At 38.0% G+C, this 24,678-nt stretch overlaps 1 protein-coding gene across 1 annotated transcript in view; it reads right to left on the bottom strand.

The window, feature by feature from the left end:
- LOC144645965 (huntingtin-interacting protein 1-like) overlaps positions 1-24,678 on the bottom strand; it is a 31,283-nt gene that overhangs the window by 4,325 nt on the left and 2,280 nt on the right. The window contains exons 3-38 of the mRNA XM_078505475.1: positions 23,829-23,973; positions 23,415-23,471; positions 22,784-22,867; positions 22,224-22,300; positions 19,123-19,184; positions 18,617-18,702; positions 17,995-18,049; positions 16,915-16,972; positions 16,632-16,707; positions 15,736-15,906; positions 15,110-15,168; positions 14,846-14,918; positions 14,332-14,373; positions 14,174-14,224; positions 13,740-13,791; positions 13,414-13,502; positions 12,389-12,436; positions 11,963-12,010; positions 11,554-11,610; positions 10,731-10,778; positions 10,410-10,526; positions 10,086-10,202; positions 9,648-9,764; positions 9,182-9,298; positions 8,875-8,935; positions 8,565-8,654; positions 7,722-7,808; positions 7,459-7,566; positions 6,792-6,866; positions 6,583-6,653; positions 6,400-6,477; positions 5,831-5,860; positions 5,471-5,529; positions 5,149-5,179; positions 642-704; positions 295-395 (exon numbers count right to left, since the gene is read on the bottom strand). Of these exons, the coding sequence (XP_078361601.1) occupies positions 295-395; positions 642-704; positions 5,149-5,179; positions 5,471-5,529; positions 5,831-5,860; positions 6,400-6,477; positions 6,583-6,653; positions 6,792-6,866; positions 7,459-7,566; positions 7,722-7,808; positions 8,565-8,654; positions 8,875-8,935; positions 9,182-9,298; positions 9,648-9,764; positions 10,086-10,202; positions 10,410-10,526; positions 10,731-10,778; positions 11,554-11,610; positions 11,963-12,010; positions 12,389-12,436; positions 13,414-13,502; positions 13,740-13,791; positions 14,174-14,224; positions 14,332-14,373; positions 14,846-14,918; positions 15,110-15,168; positions 15,736-15,906; positions 16,632-16,707; positions 16,915-16,972; positions 17,995-18,049; positions 18,617-18,702; positions 19,123-19,184; positions 22,224-22,300; positions 22,784-22,867; positions 23,415-23,471; positions 23,829-23,973 (2,760 nt within the window). The remainder of the gene's footprint in view (positions 1-294; positions 396-641; positions 705-5,148; positions 5,180-5,470; positions 5,530-5,830; positions 5,861-6,399; positions 6,478-6,582; positions 6,654-6,791; positions 6,867-7,458; positions 7,567-7,721; positions 7,809-8,564; positions 8,655-8,874; positions 8,936-9,181; positions 9,299-9,647; positions 9,765-10,085; positions 10,203-10,409; positions 10,527-10,730; positions 10,779-11,553; positions 11,611-11,962; positions 12,011-12,388; positions 12,437-13,413; positions 13,503-13,739; positions 13,792-14,173; positions 14,225-14,331; positions 14,374-14,845; positions 14,919-15,109; positions 15,169-15,735; positions 15,907-16,631; positions 16,708-16,914; positions 16,973-17,994; positions 18,050-18,616; positions 18,703-19,122; positions 19,185-22,223; positions 22,301-22,783; positions 22,868-23,414; positions 23,472-23,828; positions 23,974-24,678) is intronic.

Below are 24,678 nucleotides of genomic sequence, written 5' to 3'. Positions count from 1 at the left end.
TTTGAACATTTTATGACGTAATTTCTATGATATATACGAGAGAGGACCACGGAAAAATGGGCTCGTTTGTTTAAATAGCCGATGAAAAGGAGAAGACTTAAAGAGAGGTTCATGTTTTAAGCACCGAAATCATCAGGTCGTTACACAGCAACTATCTAACCAATCACATCAAAGATGGTCTCCTCGTCCAATCAGGTACAAATTTAAAAGTAATTCACAGGCGGTACAACACAACGTCACTTGAGAACACAGGGCTTCCTTGCCACCACCCTGAAAGTAACTTTTTGCACTTACACAAGCACCTTGGCTCCCCAGCCAACAGCCTTAGCAGCTGAGATGAGCCCCTCTGTCCAGCGGTGATGACGCTTGTAGAATTCTTTCGCTGTAGCTTGGCCCTGAAAACAAGCATAATACCGATGGCTTTAGTTGTTATTTTGTAAGTACAAAGATGTTGGAAAGCTAGCAAATCTGATGACATAGTTTTTCACACATGGCATTTTCACAAGTGTTAATTCATCTTTGGTTTGTTTGACTATAGAGTTTCCCTTTGGCGGTAATTAGGTTCTACTGTAAATAGAACGGCAAACCGGTTGAGCAAAGATGAACAAGTCATCAACTGTTTACTGTTTTTATCCACTCACCTTTCCTTCGTCGACAACCTCCTTTTGCAACACTTTTGACTTCATTATCAAGATCTTGATTGCCTGCAAAGATGCAAACAACAAACAGGGAGTTAGTTAAGAGAAAAGCTGTCTGCGTGCTAACTTAGTTAACTTCGGTCAGGGACGTGTAACACCCATTTCAACGTTTTGCTTCTAGCAATTTCACTGATCTCACACAGGGTTGTTTAGTAAGGCTCCAAGATTGATAACGGGGAGAGGGAGGCAGGTCTCAAAAAATCGAGTATTTTTTCCTGAGAGGAATTCAAACCCTTTCTGTAATCTGGTATTTTTGTGGTTACCAAGGTAACCATTATGCTACGGTCTGGGTAAGTAAGTGTAAGTGTAAGTGTAAGTAAGACTTTCCGAAGCACGAAGTAAGAACGAGAGCGTACCGAAAGGGTACGAGGATTTCTCAAGTTCTCCTGGTAGCTTTTTAAGATTACAATACTATTCTTTAGAAGGATATGGTGATGAATTGTTAGGATTTAGTAATATATGAGGATTCCGATAAAAAAAACACTTCCACACCCGGGGGGGGGGGGGACTCCTATATGAAACGGACGGGGATGCTCGTCGGAAATTTTAAAAAGAACCCCTAAAAGAGACCAATCTGGGTGTGACTCAACCTTTTGTTGACCTCTAAAAGATACCAAAAAACTAAGAATGGAATTTATATTTGTATATTCCTTCGTATGTAACCCTAAACGAGACCATTATGGCTACAAATATTGACGTTTTGCCCGGAACACCCTAAGCGAGACCAAAAATCCAAAATTTACACCCCTAAGCGAGACGACGAGCATCTCCGTCACTTTCATATGCGAGTCCCTCCCCACGGGCTTTCACAATCATTATGGCGCGTTGGAACTGTCCACGATCGACTGCTTTGATGAACCGCTGGCGAACGTAGTTGGAACGTGATGCTTAGCACGTGCATATGAGCGAACGTAGTTGGAATATGATGATTGCCACATGCATATGGCCGAACATAGTTGGAACATGATGCTTGGCACGTGCATATGGGCGAACGTAGTTGGAATATGATGATTGCCACGTCCATGTGGCCGAACGTAGTTGGAACATAATGCTTCGCACGTGGATATTGCTTCGAAGTAATATTTTCCGAAGCACGAAGGAAGAACGAAAACGTACCTGAAACGGCACGAGGATTCACCTAATAACTTCTGGCCATGCATAAAACTCTTTCCCGTACTGCCCTTTAGATATCGTTTCTTCAGGAACGATGGCTAAAAAAATTAACAACAAGCAGCTATTTCAAAAAGAAATAGTGTTTCGTTTCCAGATTGCGGTAGGGTGAGAATAGCGTAATCGTGAGCTTTACATCAAGGAGATAAATGTTGTTCGGCAAAACTGTAGAATACCGGGCCACTAATTTGCATCTCATTGAATTTGAATGGTTCCTTTTGTTTCTACTATGCTTCGTTCTTACAGCGTTCAGAGATATGTAAATAAGTGGCCCGGTATTGTAAAATCGCCCCTGTTGTTCGACATGGCAGTTGCACAGCTTGCTATACGAAACTGTCCATACGAAATTTGATGTTTTAACAGAACTTGACTGTCTTCTTTTTCATTCTGAACTTTTCGTGCCGACTCGAATGTTTTCGCGATTCACGTGACACTGATCACGCAACTCCAGATACGTCCACGCGAGTTTTGCGTGTATTCGCGCGGCTTGTGACGTCGAAGATGCCGTGAATTTTCCTATACACATTTATACATTAATCTGTTACATGAATTGAAAAAACTTTGTAACTCTCCTGCATATATGCCCTTCTCTTCAATCAACTTGCCCGTTTTCGGGGCACGCTAGCCCTTCCGTGCGAGCAAACACGGCGGATATGCCATGTCATCACGCTTTTGTTTGCGTTGCAAACACTCTGATTGGTGGAAGTTTTCTTCCGTTTTAGAATATAGCTAGAATGTTTACTTTACAATTAAACGCTAAAAGAGCTTACTCTAGTTTTTTTTCCAATACATCGCTTTAATCAAACCTAAAACCATTGCAGTCGTCGGATATTTGTATTTGTAAGGAATCTCAATATTTTTTGGTCTTGCTGATTATTATCTTTCCGATATTTGAAGAACATGCTTTTACGAAATTAATTGCCTTCGGTCAAACTTATTTACTTTGTGGTTACGAGCGTTCTCCTGAATGGATAGTAGCCTCCACTGTGTAAATAGTTCACCTCGAAATTTATTCTTCGTCCGATCGCTACAAAATTTTGGTAGAATGCGTGACAAGGTTATTACCCAATCCCCCCGCAAATTTGAATGTGGCCTACACGACAAGAAGGAAGTAATAATAGAATGTCCATTGATCTTGATCGTCAACTGCGAAATACAACCGATGAATCGATCGAAATCGAGGTAAGAGTTGTGTACTACATACAGTACGAACGCACATGGTCTGAAATGCAGTGAAGTGTTATTTATATTTATATTGCTTGGAATAAATATCTGAATTTATCTCTGAGTATAAGAAGATCGTTATATTTTGCAGAAAAGGGTCAACCCGTTGCCTTTAATATGTTTTCCCCCTTATTAGGACCAGAGGTAAACCAAAACACATTTAGACCGGCCAACATCAATATGTGTTATTTGTTTTGCAAGAAAGCCTACGACAACTACGTTCACCAAAAATCTCTCAGAAAATCTTTGCCCCTTGCCTATCGCAAGGGGCACAGTACAACCACAGCTCTGCTCGCGATAAAGGACGACATCTTGCGAGCCATGAAACGTGGAGAAGTAACTTTGGCAGTTTTGGCTGACTTCTCAAAAGCTTTCGACACTGTCGCCTACGAGATAGTTCTAAAGAAACTGCACCTTCTCGGCTTTTCGAAGTCTTTTCTGGTATGGGTGACTAACTATCTCACAGGCCGCAAGCAGTTCGTTCAGATTGACGATAAAGCCTCAAGTACGCTTGACGTGAGATTTGGAGTCCCCCAGGGGTCGGTGCTTGGCCCGGTGCTTTTTAATCTATATGTCAATGATCTCTCTGATCACCTAGGTTCCGTTGCATGTCATCAGTACGCGGACGACACGACGCTCCTTGTGCACGGGAAAGCAATCGAAATCGGCGAATGTGAGAGGCGCCTACAACTTGCGCCTGATCACCTGTCTTCTTGGTCTAATGACTGCAACCTCACGCTAAACCCAAAGAAGACTAAAGTCATGTTATTTTCTACCGCGTCGATGGCACGCGTACGCCAACTTGATGACCAACAAGTCCAGCTTATGGTAGACGGACAGCCTTTGGAAAGGGTTAAAACTGCTCGCCTTCTTGGAACTGAGATTCACCAAAACCTCACGTGGCATGATGAAATAAATTCTAAAATATCTGGCAGTTACGCGACCATGTCTGTACTTAGAAAACTGAAACATCTAGCACCTTTCCATGTCAGAAAACAACTTGCTGAGTCGCTCATACTTTCCAGATTAGATTATAATGATGTAGTAACGTATCCCACAAATGACTATCTTATCAAGCGTTTGCAGCGTGTTCAGTTGGCTGCAGCCGGATTTGTTGTTGGTCGCTATGCAAACACACATGATTTATTGAAACTTGGCTGGCTTCCGATGTCAGAAAGGCGTGAATTTCGCTTAACTAAATTAGCTTTCAAGTCAATTTACTCTGTTCACTGCCCAAAACATTTGAAACTCGAGCGTTATGTACCAACTAGGACGCTACGCTCAAGCAGTGAATTTCAATTGAACACAAACTATGTAGAAGGAACATTCAAGCAAAGCGCATCTAAAGCTTTTAATGGTCTCCCGAGAACAATACGAGAATCCAGTGATCTGCACGAGTTCAACCGCCTCTTAAAAGCTCACTACAAGAAAAAAGCCGCAGACAATTTATTATAATTTCTTTTTATCCTATAATTTTTCATATTATCTTAACACATTGTATATTTTGTATATTTTTACTATAGCTTAACTTTTAGATTTTTTAGCAAATTATTGTACATTATATCATAACTTTTTATCACATTTTATTATATATCTTAGTCTTATATCTTAGTTTTTATATTAATTTGCATAGAAGAGCCAATATTGTTATTTGGAATGCAAATAAACCATTATTATTATTATTATTATTATTATTATTATTATTATTATTATTATTATTATTATTATTATTATTATTATTATTATTATATTAACATATTTTTGTCGATCTGATTTCTTGTAAAATAATTGATGAAGGCGGGAGTGGGGGGGACTACTTTCATCATTACTACACTATGAACATTCCAGAACCATTTTAGCTATTCACTATTTCCTCAGTTCGACTGTAAACACAAGTCTGTTGAAATATCGGTAACCACATGACCTCGTAGAGGGCTGTTATTTTACAACCTTTCCATCTACTTTTGTTCTGAGCTGTAATGGAAAGGCCTTAGGAAAAGTAGTATGTATACAGCAACAATAGCTTGCTAAGAGTTATTTCTTATTGGAAAATTACCTCCATGAGTGCTGTGCAGGAATCCAGAATTCTATACATAAATGAAATAAACGAATATCAGTTTAAAAGAACGTATCATAGAAATAGAGTGCGCGATAGCGAGCAGGCAAAAAATCCTCGCGTGGCCCCTCTCGCCTTTCCCATACGCGCGCTCGAATCTAGGGCGCCTGCTACGCAGGCTAATCATAGAAATGGCTTTTAGGGGGCGTCCTTTGGCATGTTCCAAAACAAAATCGCAATTCGCAACTTAAAACCATAACATTTCTGTGAAAAGAAAAATTTATAAAAAATCAAACACGACGCATGCGTTCTTTAGTCTTACCTTCCGTTCACTTCAAGCTGGACACCACTGTATTTTTCCCTTGTTTTGTTAAGCATTTCCTAAGATTAATTAATAAAAACCAATTAAACAACAAGAAAAATAAATTACATGTAAGGCCACTGATCAAGTACACGGTCTGGGAAATACAGATTATTTTTTTTATTGAAGTTTCTGCTGATGTGTGCAAATAAAATTGAAAGAGTATTGTGCTGATCTGAAAAACTTAAGCGACAAAATGCAAGGCAACTGACCCCTTCCCTTCGGTAAAAGTATCTTAGATAGGTTGCGGATTACAGAGAATCTTAGTTGTGTTGTTTATTCTCACTAGCACTAAGACGAAGAGAGGATGCAGATTTTTACCTCAATTCTGGCCGCTGAATCTGCCACAAGCTGAAAAAACATAACCACAAAAGACAAGTCAGACAGTTCAAAATGGTGAACGGTTTATAACAATAATTGGGCTGATTAAACAGTGTTAACAATAACAGCAGACGGAAATTATTTTTTTAGGTAAAGTGAACAGCAATATGACCTGTGTTCACAGACTCCAAGTACAGTGCTGAAATTCCGGGCCAAACGAGAACGAGAATCTTCTTTAACTCTCAGACAACGTGAGCAACACGGAAGAGATCTATCCACCGACTCTCAATAAACATTTGAGGTGGTTCACAACCGATAAGAACGCACAAGAGTGGATAAGAGTCGCCGGTGAGCGCATGAGCTGGAGTTTCAGACCAGATGAGGGCGAGTGTTGGAGTGTTTATTACTCTCGTACTTGTTTTGTCCGGGCTTAGCTTTAAGGAACGAATCAGTGACTTCCAACAATTACGATGATGAGAACGACATCCATGACGATGAACAGGGTCAACAAACAGTAAACAAGCAAACAAACAAAACATAAAGGAAATAAGGTTATATCTGTCTCTCACCTCAGCAGTGGCATTAATTTCATCGTCGACTTCACCACCGATACTATCCACGCTTTCCTTTTCCTTGGGTGCAAGAGCCTGTTGGTAAAACCGGTTAAACCTGTTAGTAAGGAAAGACACTCTGGTTTTTCTCCAGAGACCAACCGTTGGTAGGTACCATATTTGAGTATTTGAAACATTTACCTCGGCAACCTTAGTGATATCGTTGATATACTTCTTTACGGCATTCACTTTATCAGCAAGAGCATTTGGATCTGAAATGATGACACAAAAATGTAAATGTACTTCTTTCACTTTTTAAGTTTCTAGACCACCCAGAAAGCCGTGATATTTGCAGGACCTGACAATGAAATCTCCGCCATAAGGTATTTCAGGTTTAATAGGAAACTCACCTGGATCGCTTTCTTTATATAGTTGTAACAGTTCAAGAGACGCTTTACCAGCAGATTCACTAAGTGACTGAAGATCTACAAACCAAGAAAGTATTTACGGTCAGCTCGACTTTTTAAACTGCAACTGCAAGTTGCAGTCGTGTAGTCTCATCCAACTTTCGAAGCAGCCGAAGTAAAGATTACAGCGCCGCTGTCCACAAGTACGGGTGAATTTGGAAGGAAACAGAAAGATACTGGAGGGGCAACTTGCAATAGAACAGCTGGAGGGACAACTTGCAATATCCCATCCAGGGGGGCGGGGTAAGTTGCCTGATGGGACAGTAGGCTTGGAAATAGACGGAGATGCATGATCAAACGAGAACTAGAGTTGAAGGAGGAAGGGTTGAGCAAGAGTTCCTTTTACCTCTTATCGACTATCAAATCAGTAAAATGAGGATGACAGTAGGTGTGCAAGATGTGACAAAGGTCACGCAACGGAGTTACGTCACGTTAACGGTGTCGCTGTCCAAAGTTCTCGTACAACTCTTCCGTAACGGTAAAAATTTAACAGGAGCACACGAGGGTCAGCGATCAAACAAGAGCAAGAGTTTGAAAACTCGTTAAGTTTTAATCTCATTTCACCGTGGCTTATAATATAAACAGACGCCGTGTGATTTTAAGTTCTGACCTGCGGCTTCTTGTGTTGGTGCCATGTGTGAAGTGGCCTTGGCATTCAGAATGCATTCACTGAGCTGATGTGAGAACGAACCAAGGGAACAAGCACATGGAATAGCGTCTACAATTACAACAGAAAATCATGTTCATACAAATTATAAACAAACGAGAAAACGACTGGTACCCTTACTACTTTGCATCTTTCAAGGAGAAATAATTTCATTTTAAAACATATCAATAAATACTAATGGAAATCAAAACATGTTTCAGTCCCACCTTTATGATCGTGCTGATAAGATGTAAATCTTGAATTTAGCTCATCAACAACTCCCGGAAGACTTTCTATTCTGCTCAACAAGTAATCTGAAAAGAGGAAAAAAGGTTATTTTTGTGTCGACAAAGGGTGGACACGTTTTTAGTGCAAACACTAAACTTGCGATCAGGTGTAGGTAGGTAGGTAGGTAGGTAGGTAGGTAGGTAGGTAGGTAGGTAGGTAGGTAGGTAGGTAGGTAGGTAGGTTGGTAGGTTGGTAGCTGGGTAGGTAGGTAGGTAGGTAGGTAGGTAGGTGGAGGTTGGTAGGTTGGTAGGTAGGTAGGTAGGTAGGTTGGTAGGTAGGTAGCTGGGTAGGTAGGTAGCTGGGTAGGTAGGTAGCTGGGTAGGTAGGTAGGTAGGTTGGTAGGTTGGTAGGTTGGTAGGTAGGTAGGTAGGTAGGTAGGTAGGTAGGTAGGTAGGTAGGTAGGTTGTGAGGTAGGGAGGGAGAGAGGGTGGGAGGACATGATCGCAGGGTATGCAAACACTGACAAAACTGATTAACTGACGTTGATAAACAAATCTTTTTTATGGTAATGGTTTGTTTTTCCTTTGTAATATTTAATGATGATACACTAACACCTCGCTATCGTCAGGCAGCTAAAATTTCTCATGTATATGGGATGATACAACTAAGTAAAATAAATATATATTTTCAATACTTTTATTTTGTTAAGTTAGACCGAAATTTTCACAACTTTGTGGTGTCATTTCTACTCATTTTGTTCTTAGTATCTATAAAATAAAACGGGGCTAATTTGTTCTTCAAACTAAATGACTAAGCTAGCTTGTATGAGCTGATATGCATACCTGCAGTACATGTGGTTGAACTATGCTTAGGATTGTGAAATTGATCTAAAGAGTCTTGGATGGTTCGTTCTGCTGCCTCTATCGCCATACCTGCATGATGAGCAAAGAAGACCAATGAATTAGAAAATAAAATATGGGTTACTATTCAGAATGTTGTATAATCGGCCGCCTCCTACTTTGAAATATAGCCTCTGAATGTTTGTTGTGCGTGGTCAGGGAGACTCAGGCACGAGTGTTCTCTTTTTGACGCGTACTTGCATCAAAACCAACGTGTTTCTTTTCATTCAAGATAATCACTTTTTATTCTTACCGACAAGGTCTTGCTTTTCTTTCGTAAGATCTTCATGTCTCTTTCTTTCAAGCTCAGTTAACTATGAACAAAAAATTTAAAATCACTCACTATCGTGGTCAGTTTTTAATTATGTATTTTACCATTAACCTGCAGTTTCTGTAGCATGTAGCAACTAGGGTCCTGTTTTATGGTGAAACGTTGTCCCTGGTAGAAGGGTCACCCTCCATGTCGAGTTGAGCCTCTCCGGATGAGAGGGGTAGGGGTATCCCCGGGTGGAGGGGCACTTGCTTTAAAGGTAGGGCGAGGATATACTTGACTCGCTCACCTTTTGTTCGTGTTCTTTTCTTTCTCTTTCTATGGTTTCCTCAGCTGTCTTTTTCGCTAGTTCCTCCTCTGTCCAGCTCTTACGAACATCTGACAGATCGCTGCTAAGTACTACAACCTAGAAATAACCACCAAACCAAATGCTTTAGGATTGAAAAGACTGAAGAAACAGCTGATTTTTTACTTCTGATTTTGGAGCAGAAGTAAACTTTACTGGCTTAAAATTGGATCAAAATATCGGGACACTTTGACCAGGACTTTAATTGTCATTCTGGCGAGGGAATAAAAGGAAAACGTGCGTGAGGGGCAAATGTTCCAGCAAAAGCATCCCTCTTGGACCATCTGAAGAGTTTTCTATGAAAAGGAGAAGTGCTACAATACAATTTCTTGATACAGCTTTGAATGAACGTTTGTACCCGTAACCTTAAGGAGATGCTCGCCCCTTAGTAAACATTGTGAGAATTAACCTTTTGCTCATGTTCTTTTCTCATTGCTTCTATTTGTTCCTCGGCTGTTTTCTTTGCTTCTTCTGTTTCACTTTTTTCTTTTTTCAACGCTTCCAGTTCCGCCACGAGAGACGAAACCTTGAAGAAAAAAACAATTTGTTTCATTAGATGGAGAATGCTGTCTACAATCCGAGTCACAATTAACTGGGACACTCCATACACCAGGAATATCCCCTTTCCAGTTCCAATTTCTACTTTCCCCCTCTGCAATGTTGCTTAATAGAATTCTGTCGATGAAACCAATGGAAGGCTCATCTATCCCAACAAATGTGCCTACTATTGTAGCTGTTTTTGCATCCACTAATTACTTGTTGGAAACAGCGAAAAAAACTAGAAAACAATGATAACAATAAAATACAAAAACAACACTGATAATTAACATCAACAAGCTTTACTGACCTTATCTTCGTGTTCCTTTCTTTCTCTTTCTATAGTTTCCTCGGCTGTTCTTTTAGCTTCCTCTTCATCTGTCCTGCTCTTGTTAACTTCAGATAGATCACTGCTCAGTCCCACAATCTGAAGAACACACAAAACAATCATAGACCTTAAATACGATTCATGAATTGCATCAGTTCATTGCATCAACTGACAAACTTCTACAAGATGCTAAGTGCACGTTTAAAAATTATCTTATGTTCTATAGAGTAAAAGTTCACCTTCCTGTGACTTTTATGTGTGGTAATCATAAAACAAACAAAACAACAAAGAAATGAGAAAAATAACCTTTTCTTCGTGATCTTTTCTCATTATTTCTATTTGTTCTTCAGCCATTTTCCTTGCTTCCTCTGCATCACCTTTTTCTGCTTTCAACGCCTCCAGCTCCGACATGAGAGATGAAATCTTAAAAGAGAGGGAAATGAACAAAAACGTTTTAAAAATAGTGTAAGCAATGTTAGTAACCCAACATACAGACAAGTGGGGCAGTTTGTCAAGCCTGCGAGCGCAGACGCATTTCCGGCTGTCGTTTCTGCCGAAAATGCGTCTGCGCTCGCAGGCTACAGTTTGTTCCACTTGTTAAAATTTATAGCATGTCTTAATTTTTACCTTTTCGTCATGCTCTTTTGTCAGTCTGTCGATTTCATCTCCAGCTCTCTGAAGACAGACAATGTGTGACAACATTATTAATCTCAGTAACACCTCATTCTATTGTCAGTATTGTTAACAATGTTTTCTTGTACTGTTAGTAACTGTAAGTAATGTAGTTAATGTTAGTATTGTAGTAAGTTAGTTTTGTTTAGTAATTTGTGGTTTGTAAGTATTGTTAGTATTGTGAAAATTTTGTTCTCAATAAAAAAAAAAAAAAAAAAAAAAACATCATTCTAACGTTCAAAGTACGTCTGATGCATGCTATGGCCTGTAAAGGAAATAATATTAAGATTCCTCTACTGGACTTTTGTGACTTTAAGCCTTGGTTAATTAACATTGAAAAACATATCACCCAATTTGTTATATTACCTTTTAACTGACAAGTTGCCCCTGAGTCTCCCATAGATAAAATAATGATGATGATGATGATGATGATGATGTTAAATACATTGTAAAAAAAATTACCCTGATGATGACTTAGTCGAAAACGTTTGATTTCTTCCTTTTTAAAGTTTTTAAACAATTTTTTAAGCCTCGTAAATAGTAACTTTAACCATAAGCAAACATCATGGACAATTAAAAATGTACTTTTAGTTATCAATTTGTTAAAAAAGGATTTAAGATACCGGTAAATTAATTACAGTTATAGAAACGGCTAGAGAAATACCGTAAACTATACAATACTGAAAAAACACTAAGCATATAGTTTTTAATTAGTTCATGTTTGTAAAGAGACATTTAAAAACTATTTTAATTATAATTTTAGAACTTTCCAGCTTACCTTTCCATCCTGTTCAGCCATTTCTGCTTTTTGAAACACTTGAAGAAGTTCTGTTGACTACATAAAGGAAATACGGTAACACAAAGTTAACAAGATGTTTTGTTATGTTTCTCAATTTCCTAGCAAAGAGAATGTCAGCACCAATGTATTATTCAATATCCTTTACACAACAAGTTTAATTCCACCCTGACCTACGTACGTTAAAAATTTTGCTAATAACAAAATAATTTTAAAAAGGTAATATTTAAAATCATTTTTGTATTTTAACAGGAATCAAAGAAAATGATAGCCTGTGTTGCAGACAAGCTCAAGAAGAATACCTTTTGCAAATAATAGTCATCTGTGTTATTATATAAAAAAACATATCATCAGTTGACCTGTTGTCCAAATATTAAAAAAAGGATAGTACCTTATCATCAACCTCTTGTTGTAGTCGTTCATTTGCTTGACATAATTCCTTTACAAAGAGAAGGAGAGGAAACATCAACCCTGAACGACCACTTTAAAATTTACATTACCCATTGCAATAGCTTAATAGCTAACTTCTCAGACCCTCAAATAAAGTTCGTTTGTTCGTTCAAATATGGAAATCAGGTGGAATCAAAAGTGTTCAGGAGGTGCGCAATAATGCAATTTTTAATAATTACTCAATGTGAGAAATTTGTTTTGGCTGTAACCTAATTATTTTACAGCAAAACAAGAAAAGATAAATCTGTAGACAGAATAAGACACGTAAAATTAAGTGAAGTAATTTTCAGCTATAACCAACCAATTTCCTCACATATTTTCAAAATCATCTAAACCTTTGAGATAACTTTCATTTAAAACACTGTACCTCTTTTTCCTTTTCAGATGCACCCATTTTTTGCTTCACTTCCGCATTCTGGTGAAGAGAGAAAACACGCTGTAAAATTGTATACAATATTATTTGTAAGAATCATTGCTGATGTGACTAGCAAGCTCTAGAACAGAGACATGTTTAACAATTCCGTATTGAAAACAGTGACAGAAATCATAGTAACTATGCAGATACCATTACTATCACTGTTGTTTTGCTATTAGATTAGAAAAGTTGATAAAACAACTGAAAATTTCATTGCTTGTAAAATTAAGCTAGCCGTTAACTACAAACCACGCTACATTAGTTCCCCAGCAGACTGAAGTTTTAAATTTGCATCACATCATTATCTCAGCAGTGTTAGATAATAGACACAAGTTGAAATTTTTGCTGCGCGCAATATTGAAAAAGAAGAATGTGATTCTTAAATTTTAAGGGATAGATACAATGATGCAATGACATTGCAAGCAACAATGCAGCTCACTAAAAAATCACCACATGTGTGGGCTCATTTAGGGGGTCAGCTCTATATGAGGATTGGGTTCCTCCCTGCCGACACCCTTTTGCAATTCTTTTTTCTTCTTCTCAATATTGCAATAAAGTTGTTATAAATATAGAGTTAAAATTTGTTATTGCATTACTCTTTTACAGGGGAGTGGGAGGCGTGGTGGCCTAATGGTTAGCGCGCTCGACTCCGAGTCGAACGGCCCGGGTTCGAGGCCTGGCCGGGGCGCTGCGTTGTGTTCTTGGGCAAGACACTTTACTCTCACAGTGCCTCTCTCCACCCAGGTGTATAAATGGGTACCGGCGAATTTACTGCTGGGGGTAACCCTGCGATAGACTAGCATCCCATCCAGGGGGGAGTAGCAATACTCCTAGTCGCTTAATGCTACGGAAACCGGGATAAGCTCCGGCTGTATGAGCCTCATGGCTCGGACACAGAATTTACCTTTTACCTTTTACAATACAGAGTATTAAGCACAGCATTGCTAAATACACTGACACTTTTTTATTGAACCTACAGTTCTTAAAAGCTGGATGTGTTCTTCTCGCAGTTTTCCATACATTCCTTTCAGTTTGTTAAATTTCTCCTCAGCTGGGCCTTTCTGTTCTGTAAAAAGAATAACTGTTACATCAAACGAATTATTGAAAAATGCAAATTAAGTATTTTCATACATAACCGACAATAATTTTGTCAAAAGATAGTTCTGGTAACAAAAAAAGAATTTTGTACAATAATTTATTCCAGCCATACCAAACAGAACCCACCAAAAAGATGTCAAAACAATGTAAAATTTGACTTATCATATGGCATGCACCATTCACTGTATCTCTATCTTCACTTTACCTTTCTTGTCATCCTCTTTACTCTCAAGATCTTTTCTTAGCAAAACATTCTCCTTAAATGATAAAGGTAATGACATGCCATTTAAGTAAAATATTTTTATGCAAAAATACATCGCGACAAAAACAATAATATAATTATACAATTGAATTATAATGGTAGGAGTGACATGTCTAATTATTATTAAGCTTGACCAGTTTTTCAAAGGTTGTCATAAAAACTGAACTCTAAACAATGTCCTTTGTTCTACTTAGAAGGTAAAGGACTAAGGAGAGCAGTTACTGTTCAAAAGCCAATATATTTTGACTCCTCCATATAATGTGTACAGACCAATCAAAACTTTCAAGAAGGGAAAATAAGCTTGCACAAAGGCTTGCAAAAATATGTTCATACATGTACATTATTGTGTAATGAGAATATTAAGAAATTGTAAGTACCTCACAGGTTTTTTCTGCAATTGTCTTGTACTCATTCAGTTCTTCTGTAAGCTAAGGATAAAAAACACGGCAAATTTAAGTTGCTACATTATTTTGTTTTTCTCGTTAATTTTTGAATAGTCAAAATGCAGTTAAAAGTTAACAATAATTAAACTTACCCTTGCTATCTCCGAACGCAGTGAATCTTCAACAACCTTGGCCTAGGGTACATGAAACAGGGTAATTTCAACCTTAATTTGTAGTTGTTCAAAGACATATGATTGTTAATACTCGACATTCCTTTGAGGAGATGACATGCTAATTGAAATATTTATAATTTGAAATAAAATGATTCATACCAGATTAGGTTAGAGACCACAAGATAACAAACATTAAAGAAGCCTCAGCTAAATATTCAAGTTCTATGAGATTAACACTTTTCTACCACTCACGGCTGCAGTAGCTAGTAACAGAATAATCTGAAGTTAAGTGCACTTAGACCAGAAAGGGCAAAAACGAGGCGGAAATAAAACAATTCAGAAAGAAGAAGCAAAATAAAGCAACTCTTTACTGTTGAAGAAACTCTAATAATGAATTGCACTTGAGGTCATGCAATTTCCTTTACAAATGAACTAAGTCTCATAACTTTTACTTAATTTCCTTTTTGCATTACTAGCAAGTAAAAACACTTACTTCCTGTTTTTGACGTTCTAATGCCAGCTTCAGTTCAGCAATTTCTTGTCGCAGCTGATAGATTATTAGGTCCCTAGAGGTATAATGACAGGCATAGTCAGAAATTGTATCAGTTTGTTTGTTCTTTTGTTCATTCGTTTGTTTGTTCATTTATTCATTCAACTAGTTACTTTGTACTAGACAAAAAGTATACATCAAAAGTTAAACATTTAGGTTGTCTAATAAACTTACAGAACTTAAAGAAACCAACAATATAATACCAACCTGTTATCTGGCACAGGGCCATCTGTAGAGCTGATTCCCAATATATCAGCCTCTGGAGTCTATAACACAAAAACATGCAAGAGCAATTACAAAATTCAATAATTTTGTAATAGGTTGTCTCTATTTTTTTACAGTTGTAAGTAATATTAAGGTTCACTTCTCAGTAAAGCTTGTAACTGAGTCGTCTAACACAATATCATTATAACATATCAGGAAATGATAACAATTAAAATCCACACAATACCTGAAACATTTTTGTACAAACTGAACAAAGTAGACACGATTTTGGGAGCTCAAATGAACATCAAAAATGAGAAACAAAGGGTCATAACTAAATCACATAGTACATAAAAGCCAGTACAACAGTACATGAATAGTGCCTATAAAGCAAGTTTTTTAAACAAACGTTTTATCATTTTTATTTGTTTTGGACCATTTGTGTTTTGGGTATTTTGTGGGGCTGAACCGCTGCTTGGTTGCAACCTCTCTGTTTGTTTTTCTCGTTGTCTTCTTTTGTTGTTGCAAAATACCTCTGGAGACTTAAACCTCAAGAAAATGCCAGCAGAGCATTGATCAGTAAGCAGCTTTGCACCTGAGTGTAAACTAAACAATGTACATTGACCTACCTGAGGAGTTGTTTGAAGTAATGGCTCTGTTGTTAAGGGAACAGAGAGTGGCTCCATAAGGCTCTGACGCTTGAACTCTTCAGTTGGTGCTAATTTACGCAGAGGTCCTTCATCGCTTGTGGATCTTGCCAAAGTTGGCTTGGGATCAGATAACGTAAAGGATGGAGGATGCTATGACAACAACAAAAGTGGACACTGTTGACATTTGCACAAATTAAATCAATGTGGCTCCTGTGTCCAAGAGTTTGCATTAAAGTTTTTTTTTTTTTTTTAATAATTATCATTTTTTTTTCTTTTTTTTTTTTTTTTTTAAAATTTAAAACTCTTCTTCCCCCCCCCCCCAAAAAAAAATTTTTAAAAAAAAAAAAAAAAAATTTATTTTTTTTTTTTTTTTTACAAAAAAAAAAAAAAAAATATTTTTAAAAACACCAAAAAAAAATATAAAACTTCATTTTTCCGTTGACCCCCCCCCCGCGAGAAAAATAACGCCTGATCGCAGGTTAGCATTAAAGTCGTTTAACTGTATCGCAAAATAGGTCAGATGTATTCTACAAATCTGATTGGCCATCATGCCAGCCGGCAGTCTGATTTTAGCCCAAATAGACAGTTTAAAAACAAAACAAGTAAACAAACTTAAGTGTAAGCTATGTTTTTATTGGGTTATGGTTAGCAATTTTTTTTTACAGTTTTTGATAATGGTTATAGTTTTGATTTAATTTGATAGGACTTGTGTCATCCAATTCTGTCTATAATCATATTTTTATTAAATAAATCAGACTCCTGCTTTGTGGTTGTCTGATTTTGTTAATCACTTGTTTGATTTCAGACCAAATTGGACTCCAATCAGTCCTACTGTAATCATTGTAAATCAGGGTGCTTAAAAACCCATATCATACCTGGGGTAGCACAGGTACATGAACCAAAGCTTTAACATAAGCCATGTTTCCAGCATCAAAGAAGAACTTCTTTAATCTGCGAAAAGTAACAAAACATGAAAAAAAAAACATGAACCTAGTTTTGACTTATGTGATGATTTGATGATTTTACATCATAAACAAATGGATATGTTCAAACGTTTATGGAAAAAGTTTCCAGAATCAAAGTGTGGGGATTTTGAAATAAAACATTCCTGACCAATACAATTAATTTAAACATTGAAGAAAATACTGTTTTACTTACTCGGCAAAGTGAGAATAAAACCTTTCTCTGTGTCCATTCAATGTGTCAGCTGGCAAACCTAAATACATAAGGATTCCCATTAAGTCATAACAACTGTTATCTTTCCATACAATGTAATAGTACAGGTCCCAAATGGGTTTAGGGTTCTAGGGTGCTAAACCCCTCCAAAAAATAGGGCTTCAGGATCTGTAGCACACATTTTCAGGCTTCCACACTCTGCAGCAAAATAATATATGCCTCCAAGCAGAAAAAATGATGATCCCCTGGACAGGTTTCCTGACAAACATGTTAGGGCTTCTAGGATCTGGCCACCCACACCTCCATCTCTCCCCCCCCCCCCCACCACCCCACCCCCCTCCCCTAGGGACCCTGAAGAGAATGTTTAACTGTAAAGTTGTTTCACAGCATTGTTCCTCATCAGTACTGGTTTGAGCTGGCAGCATAAAGTACCTTGGAGTATTGCTCCCCCCCCCCTCCCTTGGTATGGGATGTTAGTGGCATGCAGGATCAGACCACTTTTTGTCAGGTTACCCCAACAACAAATCTGTATAGAGAGAGGAAATGGGAGAAGAAGTTCTAGAACAAAAAAAAAAACAGAGAGTTACAACATGGGTATGACTTGAAAACAACTTGGATTTCAGCTTGCCCTTCAGACAGACAGGGATATAGCTAAGAAAATGCTAAGTCGTCTCATCAACAAGCCCAGCTGGTTTTCTCGGCCTTGGCAGTTCTAAAGTTTACCTAAGTCTTTGTTTTCATGTGAAATTTCAGCTGGATTTAAGTTCTCTTTCAGCCAGTAAAATAAACCGGCAGCCAACCCTTAACAACAACCCTGCTCAATCTTTGCTTGCCCAAGGCAAATGCACGCTTGACTTGGTTTTCTTTTCAGTAGTTAGCAGAAAGACAACTTGCCACAACATGCCAAGGGCAATGTAGCCATAGCCATTTGCATGCATTGCATGTCTATGATGCTTGTTAGCTTCTATAGTAGTGAAGAAGTAATGACTATATGTATAGTAATAAAAGCAACCTGCTACACTGACTATATGTATAGTAATAAAATCAACCTGCTACACTTACTTGCATGTAATTTATACATTAAGTCAACAACAACATCATAGAGACCACCGCATTCCTGAGAATTAAGTACACAAGAGAAGTATTTAGTCCTCATTTCTAAACCAGTATGTCATCATACTGCTTTTTTATATATAATCTGCAAGTTTCATAAATGTATGTATCATGCAGCTTTTGTCCGTAATATAATTCTGTCATGATGTAATGTAAGAAATCATAGAACTGCGGATGGATGAGTGATAAATGATAGGACAAAAGCAGGAATGAGCCTGAACGGGCTTCACGGACCCCTCTCCGGTGCGATGCTCTACACTGGCTATTGAGCCACACATTGGGAGCGAGGTCAAGTGAGTTCACCCGGGGGAATGAGTAAATATAAACAATATGAATGCGGAGATGAAAGTGATAATGATCGGGCAAGCGAAGAGCCTGAAAACGGGCTTCACGGGATCGAACCGGACCTGCAACTGAGCATTGAGCCACACATAGCTCAGTTGGTGGCGGATCTTCTTTTTCCAATGCTTAAGGAATTCACTGCGATGATCATTATCATTCATAATTCTGTCAACAGAAATTTATACTTACAGCAGAAGTTACTTAAAGGAATCCTTCATCAATTGTTTACCTGGATTATGACAGGGAATGGACAAATCCTACACTGCACAGCCTGAAGTTGAGAATTTGCACGAAATCGATCTAGGGTGCTGAAGACTAACAAGTGAGAAAATTAATTAAAATAACAACAAGGCAGTACAAATTAAAGCATCTTCGTTATTGCACATGTTTGTGTCTTCTGTGTTTATCTCAGTGGATTATGTAAAATGCACAAAATTTTAATGTGAAACTATCTAGTATTGAAAGATATACAAGATAGACAGGAAAATCTTTGCCTTAAAGTTACTGATGCTCGGCAAGATGTATTGAGTAAACCATGAAGAGCCAAGGAATTTCCTTTCCTGGCTTTGATACATGTACATGACTTGTACATCAGTGCATTGTTAAACAATTATAATCCACAGCAATGGTGCTATATGTTTTCAACAGCAACCTACAGCTGTAGTTAAACCAAAGAAGTTGTCTTCAGAAATATGTAGACTTCAGAAAATAATAATTAAAAGTAAAGTAACTTACTTCTTTTCTCGAGATCCACTAATGTGTCCAGGTAATCAAAGATATCCACTGACAATTCAAAACTAGAATAATAATGAGAAATATTTAACAACAAATGCAAGCAGAGAAAACAACAGTGCTCTAGATAGAACCCCCAAATGAATGGAAAACCTCTGACGATTGAGTGGAGCTCTATATAATTATGTTGACCTGTTGCAATTCCTTGTCAACACCAAGTGTCTTTATAACATCAAAATTCCTTGCAAGGTGAGGCCAGAAACTGAGCATGCAAGGTTTATGATTCGAAGTTGTTGTAGAGGGGAACAAGGTGCTTAAAACAATGATCTGTTTAAAATATCCTGTCTTTCTTTCTTGGTTGTATTTGCTAACTAAACATGCAAAATTCAATTCAATCATTACAACATTAATCTATGTCATTAAAGATGTGAATATTGTTCATCGTGGTGTAAGATAGGTAATGAACGTTTATTCGTTTGTCTCACGATAGAATCGCTTTGAGATGTTGATTGCGACGTTTCGACTGCAATACTGCTAGTCTTCATCAGGCGATGAGGTCGATTGTTTACGCGTCGCTATTTATGCACGTTGGTTCGCTGTGATTGGTGCATTTCGATCCTCATTATTATTCCGACTAACAGATGATGTTCCCTCATAGGTCCGCTTTGTAGTTGAACGGCTGTTATGCTTTCTGATCGTAGGTATCCATGCTTCAGGAATTTCAATTCCGCTATCTCTATTGATGTTATTAGAATGAAGTCTTATTTGGATAGCCTCTTTGACCCTGCGTGTGTATCGGTGAGGGTCACGATCAATAAACTTGACTTGATTCCATAAAGGAATATGCCCCATTTCGTTTGCGTGCTCCGAAACTGCGGAGGTTTGTGTATGAGCAAGCCTTATGTCTCTGTCGTGTTCTTTTATCCTGTCTTGCATCGCTCTCCCTGTTTCCCCTATATATACTTTGCTGCATTCACATGGAATTTTGTATACAACACCATCTTGTTTGCCTGGTTCTAGGGCGTCTTTCGGTCGTACTAAGTAAGACCGAAGAGTTGTGTCAGATTTAAAGACGGTGCGAACGCCTTGTTCTTGTAGGCAGCAGCGAAGAACCTCTGATACACCTTTAATATAGGGTAAAACCGCAGTAGATTTAAATTCCTGCGTGGGTTCCTTGTTGGCTGTTGGTCTTGTGGTCTTAGTAAGTTTTCGTATGAACGAAGATGGATAACCGTTAGAAACAAGTACCGACGATAAATGTTTCTTTTCTTGAGAGATAACTGATGGTTTTGTTATGAGGTGTTTGGCTCGATCATATAGACACTTAACAATACCACGCTTCAGTGACTGAGGATGGTGTGAGTCATAGGCTAAGTACTGATCAGTGTGTGTGGGCTTTCTATATACACTGGTAGTAAGAAGGCCGTTTGAGTCCCTTATAACTGACGTGTCGAGAAAGGGAATGCTGTTATCTTTCTCGGTTTCCATGGTAAAACGAATAGTGGGCTGTTGGCTATTAAGATGTTGTAAAAAGCCGTTGACTTGGTCTCAATCTAATATAGTAAAAGTGTCATCTACATATCGCTTCCAGATCTTAGGTTTGTAGATCGTACTTGCTATCGCACCCTCCTCAAAATCTTCCATGAAGATGTTGGCTATAACCGCGGAGACAGGGCTCCCCATAGCGGCTCCGTCCTTTTGTTCGTAAATTGATCCATTGTATTGAAAATACGTGGATCGTAAAACAAAGTTTAAAAGGTCGGCAATTTGTGTAGGTGTTAGGTTTGTGCGGTCAGCAAGACTGGGATCGTTTTCTAGTTTGCGAAGTGCGGCCTTTACGGCGTCTTCGATAGGCACGTTCGTAAATAAAGATTCTACGTCAAATGATACCATGATTTCCTTTTCTTGTATTCTTTCATGGTTGATGGTATTCACGAAATGAGTAGAGTTGGTAATTTTGAATTGCAGTTTTACTGTCGAATTATTCATATGAAGAATGAGATACTTTCAAATTTTACTAAAGCAAATTATGTGCAAAGCCAATTCAGTGCAGAAAGTCTAATGAAAAGTCATAAACAGGGCTCGAAATTAACTTTTTGGTGTACTGGTCCATTGTCCAGTGCATTTGGATTTTCACTGGACAAAATGCAATTTGTACTGGCCAGGTGCAGGAGCAACTCAAATAATTAGGCTAAATACAATTAAGCTAAAGTAATGGTTGAACGGCTTGCCGCTTGGTTTTTTTTGGGCAGTTGAGATATCGTGGGATGGAAGCGTATCAATCTTTAAATTTGTACATCCTCCAGTAACAAAGGAAGACGAAGCATTTGACAGGTTACCATACTCACAAAACCACAAACAAAACATTTTTCCATCTTTATAGTCCAGCCAGGGATACAACTGCTTCCACTCAACTCTGAATTTCCGTAACATAGTTTTAACCTGTTTCCCTTTCTCACGACTTCTTGCTTGTCTTTCTCATCTTGCTTCTCTTCAAGCTGTTCCACAGTTTCATCTTCATTCTCATTTCTTGTTCATTTTGAAACACTCAAGAAAAAGTCAGACAACCGCTTCTGTGCCATAATTTTCGAAGCAAAACAGGCAAAACAGATCGGCAAAACATAACAAAATGGCTGACAGCTGGAGTCACATGTTAAAGATGTTTATTTCATCCATCCGAGGAGGACTGAGCACGGCTAGAACCAGTTTCAAGACAGAATACCCGGCCAACATGGCAGATTTTATTGTTCACGTAACGTGCGTGGCAAATGGCATTGATTTGTGAGTCTGTCTTCAAATTTTGAAAAGATTTTTCATTTCAAAAGCCCAAGTAATGGATATTGTAAAGTTTTACAAGTGACATATGCAAATAATTCTCAATTAATCTGAAGTCAAGACTTTCTTCAGGCCAAAATGGCCTGTGTTTCCAAATTTTTACAGGCCAAGACGTGATTTTTACTGGCCAATGTCCAGTTGACCACCGTTAGTGTCGAGCCCTGATTAATTAAATATTTCTTGCATCCAAGGCCTAAGTAATGCATTTCACTGTTAAAAACTATGTACATGAACATGTGAGTGAAGAGTAAATTACATCATGTACTCACTAATCATTAACGTCTGTTCCAGAATAGACAAGTGGTCCACCATCACTGTTACGAAGAGTGCCAGGAACTGTGTCATTCTAAAATATAAACAAAAATGATATTTAAGTATTTTTCCACTGTGCGATTAAATACGCTAGTCCACTTGCAGTGCATCAAAGGACAGCTGACATACTGCCTTCTTGAAATGCCTTGATTGACAACAGCGTCCGCATTGTGTCAGAGATTGAGTTCTACACGTTAGCAACTGTATACCTTACAGATTTTAGTCTGTAATGAACTGTTAATTACTATTAATATTAAATACATGTCAAAGTCATAATTATAGAGTTCATCTATTTGACATTTGTGTGCAGATAGTTGGAAAACATAATGAATGGCAGAGCTGTTCATGCTGCTGTCTGCCATTCGTCGATCTTCCCATTCACTCATGCTTAGTTTTGGCCAACTGTCAGCTGGCAAATGGTTGACAGATTTTTCTGGGAGCTTCCTTCTCTTTTTCCATGACATGTGCAGTAATAAAAAAGTGAAACATGCAGTGCAATAGGTTTAAAGTATTTTACCTTCTGATGGAAGTCCAGCTTTGCTATCAGTACAGCAAGGTAAGTATGAATTAGCCAGCCATATCCTCCCTTGGTTGAATGTTTCTGTACAGAAAATACAAATTTCCAATAAATTAAATATTAATAAAAAATTCCTTTCTCTTGTTCAAATAAATTGAACAATATTATTATGGGGCTGTAACGTTTAATTTTGAGGATAACTCCTGAAGTGCTACCATTCATCTAAAAGCCATGGTAAGCTTACTTAAAATGTGTAAATTTTTTTCCAACTTTTTCCAACAGAAATTTAGAACTCAAAATTTAGGACTTTAGGGCTCTTCAGAGCTTAAACACACAAAGGAGCACTATAAAAGGGATAGCCTGCATAGCTGGCGGGATTCGAGTGCGAGTGCTTGCTTTGAGACGGGCCGGCGAACAGCAAAGAGAGGGAGCCGTGGAGCCGCGAGGAATTTGGAGCGAGCCGCGAGGGAATTGGGGAGGAGTCGGACTGCCTCCTCCTTCTTTCCACAGAGCTAAAAACTTCTAAGAAACAAATTGGATCCCTAAAAGTTTTTCCTCCAAGGGAAGGCTTGCACCTGCAGATGTATTAATAATAAGATTAAATGTGTAATGTAAACTTGTCTCAATTTACCCAGAATTCTTTCATATCCTTCAGCATCTGCTTGTATTTATGGGATTCCTTCAAAGCCTGTTTAGAGAAACAAAAAAGGAGGCTATTTTCATGGTCATCATTTGGCCACAGCACTGACAACTACAAGTCATCTCTTAACACTCCTAGTGCTAGCTAGATGGACAATCTGACTTATTAATAGAGGCCCCATCTACGTAAGGGTTGTGTCCTCTTTACATTGTAAATAAAAAGTTTAAAGAAATCCAGTGATCACCTTAAACCAGTGAACATAAAAACAAAAATTAAAAGAAACTAGCTAGCAATGTCAAAAAACTTTTACTTTATTACTCACCTTATTACTCACTGGAGGTAAAAATGCACGAAATAGAAAAGGTGTTTTTATGCAGGCCTGATGACAATGATAACGGTACTTACATTGGGATGTCCTTCTCTTAACAGTTTGTGTATAACCAGCATTGCCTTCCAGCACATAATGACTTGGGATGGAAGAGGCATGCGTCCTAAAGAGTTCCAGAAAATGGACGCTCCTTTCTCGTGCCATGTTCCAATAATTGCACTTGGGCAAAGTTAAAGATCGATGCATGATACATTTGAATTAAAGTAAAATTGTGTTGATCTTAATCTAAAAATCAGTAAAACTTCTTACTGCGTGTCCCCAATTACCCTAAACATTAATTAATTGAGTTATTATTTAAAATAAGCTCCCCCACCGAAAGGCCATGGAAGAAACAAATCCCTGAAGAAAAATTAAGGTTTTTTAATAGAATGTGTCAAGTCAATTTCAAACTCAATCGAATCAGTGCACAGTGTTTACTATACTCGTAAATTGTTGTACGGAAAAAAAAATACATTTTTAAGCCATCCATAAAGTATATTTAACGACAAAAACATCCTATGAGTGTAGAGCAAGAATGCAAATCATGTTATAACTGCTAACTCTCGTGCCTTGGGTGAGAGTCTCACACCTGCAATTGAAAACTTTGATCTCATGCCAACTCACGCTTACGAACCGATTTCTCACACCTGGTTGAAAAATGTAAGTTTTTACAACCAAAAGGGACACACGTTCCAAAAAACTGTAAACTCAAAACAATGCGAGAAACGAAAACTCCATGTAAAATGACGATACTTTCTCCGAAATCTCAGAGTTTTGACGAGAAAAGCATTTATGAGCAGGGTCATGTTTAGCAAAACACGTCCACGCACTAGGATTGGGATATGTTCGGAACATCTTCGGAGTACCTCGGACGCCTTAGGGAGGCTT

Source organism: Oculina patagonica, chromosome 3 (genome assembly GCF_052425735.1).
Source record: "Oculina patagonica isolate OP01 chromosome 3, crgOcupat, whole genome shotgun sequence".
Classification (NCBI taxonomy): domain Eukaryota; kingdom Metazoa; phylum Cnidaria; class Anthozoa; order Scleractinia; family Oculinidae; genus Oculina; species Oculina patagonica.
The sequence above is the reverse complement of the archived record's forward strand: the minus strand, read 5'-3'. Positions and strand labels throughout refer to the sequence as shown.